We start from the raw sequence: 2,500 nt of genomic DNA on the forward strand, positions 1-2,500 counted from the left end.
GACAGGCGGACAGACAGACAGATAGACAGACAGGCGGACAGCCAGCCAGCCAGCCAGCCAGCCAGCCAGCCAGACAGACGGCCAGCCAGCCAGCCAGACAGACAGATAGCCAGCCAGCCAGCCAGCCAGATAGACAGCCAGCCAGCCAGCCAGACAGATAGCCAGCCAGACAGACAGCCAGCCAGACAGCCAGCCAGCCAGCCAGACAGATAGACAGACAGCCAGCCAGCCAGACAGATAGACAGCAATACAGACAGCCAGCCAGCCAGACAGACAGAAAGAAAGACAGCCAGACAGCCAGCAAGACAGACAGACAGACAGCCAGACAGCCAGACAGACAGACAGCCAGCCAGCCAGACAGACAGACAGACAGCCAGCCAGACAGACAGACAGACAGACAGAGGTGTACTGACCGACACGAAGATCTCGCAGCATGTCTGCCACCAGCTCCCCGCACCGTGCACACCGCCATGGAACGACACCCTCATGTCCCTGTCTGTCACCGGGGTACCAATCATCATAGTGATCAACCGTCAGGACAGGTGGGCCGTCGCACGGTGCGGACACTGGCGGCCTGGTGTAGGCCGGGACCGTTCCTTTCTTCATATCGCTAGCCTGCTCCACCTCTCTCACCACAGCAGGTGGACTTCTCAGGGGCTCCGTCAGGTAGCGGACGTGACGCTTCATGTGGGGAGGTACATCTAGCTTAACGCCAGCTGCCCACAGGGTGAACCTGACGTGTCGTTGTTTTAACGCCCGGTAGATCTCTGCGATGACGTCACTGTAACAGAACAGACAGGTGTGTCAGTGTTTATAAACAGAACAGACAGGTGTGTTATAGTTATCACACAACTATTGTTTTAACGCAGTGTAGATCTTCGTAATGACGTCACAGCAACAGAACGGACAGGTGTGTCAGTGCATGATTACACCTGAAATTACGAAACTGATTAAAACAAAACAAAAACGCCTGGCAAAAAGGAAGTCACAAAGATTGCTGTTCAGGATAAGAATCACAGTGAACCTGAAATAAAATGACGCAATGATTAATAATGACGTAAACAGAATGACGTTATTTCGCTCCACTCTTCGTTACCTTGACCAAGTTTTTCCAATGGCAGACAAAGAAAGGGTGGCGCCTGATGAGACAGGTTGATGACATCACTGATCAGTACACACCGCCGTGACAGTTGCTGAATTCACATTCTACATCTAATAAACATGCCCCAGTCTATTATTCAAACTTGAAAATAAAGAGCCATTACTTCCACATAAATCTTCCGAATTTCTTGACCAAAAGCACACGAATTACCTGGTCATAGAAAAGGTGTGAATATAATAACATTTGTGAATTATCAGACTTCCTTCCAACGAACACGACCACACCGGCCAACACAAGAGTGACAGGAGGCAGTGTTAGATTCAGTGTACAGCGTCATTCTTACCACTCAGCCTCATCGGCCAGGATGTGCACGCGTCCGTGTGTCTGTGCGTGTTGACACAGCTTCTCCAATTTATTCTTGCCTTCCTCTGTCAAGTGATACTGTCCTTTCCTGTCTCTCTTCCGTACCCCCGCCATGTTGACGAGCTGCACGCTGCCGGCTCCCTGTCCGGCAGTCTCTCTCACCTGATGACGCACAAGGTAAGCAGCAGCAGCGCCATCATCACTCGTCTGAAGAACGAAGACTGTGGCGCAGCCCTTCCTCAGCAGAAACAAACCTTTTATTATCAAGACTATGCTTTTTGAAGTGCCCGTCGGGCCCCAGAGGATTCTCACGTCGACGTCGTAGTCGTCTGGCGGCTCATCCAAGACTTGAAACTGCTGCGGGAACAAAGCAATACATGTCATTGGTCGACCATGCTCCATTCCAACAGCGTGAACAAGATGGCCCTGGGTCCACAGCTGTAGTCGTGGCTGTCTGCTGAGGAATAGCTCAATCGTTGTCAGTGGTATGGAGAATCTGTCAGCATACACATTTACACACATTATTAGGTATAATTATATCACACACAGGCACAACACACACACACACACACACACACACACACACACACACACACACACACACACACACACACACACACACACACACACACACACAAACACACACACATGCACCAACCCACACGCAACGTTAAAATGTAAGCGAAAGGTCATGCAAAAATACACATCTGAACATGTCATTTAAGGCATAAAAATTACATTAGATGACTAGAGAGAGAGAGAGAGAGAGAGAGAGAGAGAGAGAGAGAGAGAGAGAGAGAGAGACAGACACACAGACACACAGACAGACAGACAGAGAGTCGGACAGGGAGAGAGAGAGAGAGAGAGAGAGAGAGAGAGAGGGGTTGGGGGGGGGGTCTTGAGAAACAAAAAAAGATAGATGACGTTAGGCCAAGTAATAATAAACGTGCGTGCGTGCGCTTCACCGATATGATAGTTGATACAGCTATGCAACAGTACCTGGCAACCAACTGTGTGTAGGTAGCTGTATCCATG

General features: G+C 50.0%; 2 protein-coding genes across 6 annotated transcripts in view; one reads left to right on the plus strand and one right to left on the minus strand.

The window, feature by feature from the left end:
* LOC138951216 (uncharacterized) overlaps positions 1–2,500 on the plus strand; it is a 214,233-nt gene that overhangs the window by 161,281 nt on the left and 50,452 nt on the right. The window lies entirely within an intron of this gene.
* The window catches only part of LOC138951413 (uncharacterized), a 13,637-nt gene that overhangs the window by 444 nt on the left and 10,693 nt on the right, over positions 1–2,500 (minus strand). Inside the window, exons 5-7 of the mRNA XM_070323021.1 lie at positions 2,465–2,500; positions 1,446–1,961; positions 360–781 (exon numbers count right to left, since the gene is read on the minus strand). The exon at positions 2,465–2,500 is cut by the window's right edge and continues 146 nt beyond it. Of these exons, the coding sequence (XP_070179122.1) occupies positions 360–781; positions 1,446–1,961; positions 2,465–2,500 (974 nt within the window). The remainder of the gene's footprint in view (positions 1–359; positions 782–1,445; positions 1,962–2,464) is intronic.

This window comes from Littorina saxatilis, linkage group LG16, assembly GCF_037325665.1.
Source record: "Littorina saxatilis isolate snail1 linkage group LG16, US_GU_Lsax_2.0, whole genome shotgun sequence".
NCBI lineage: Eukaryota > Metazoa > Mollusca > Gastropoda > Littorinimorpha > Littorinidae > Littorina > Littorina saxatilis.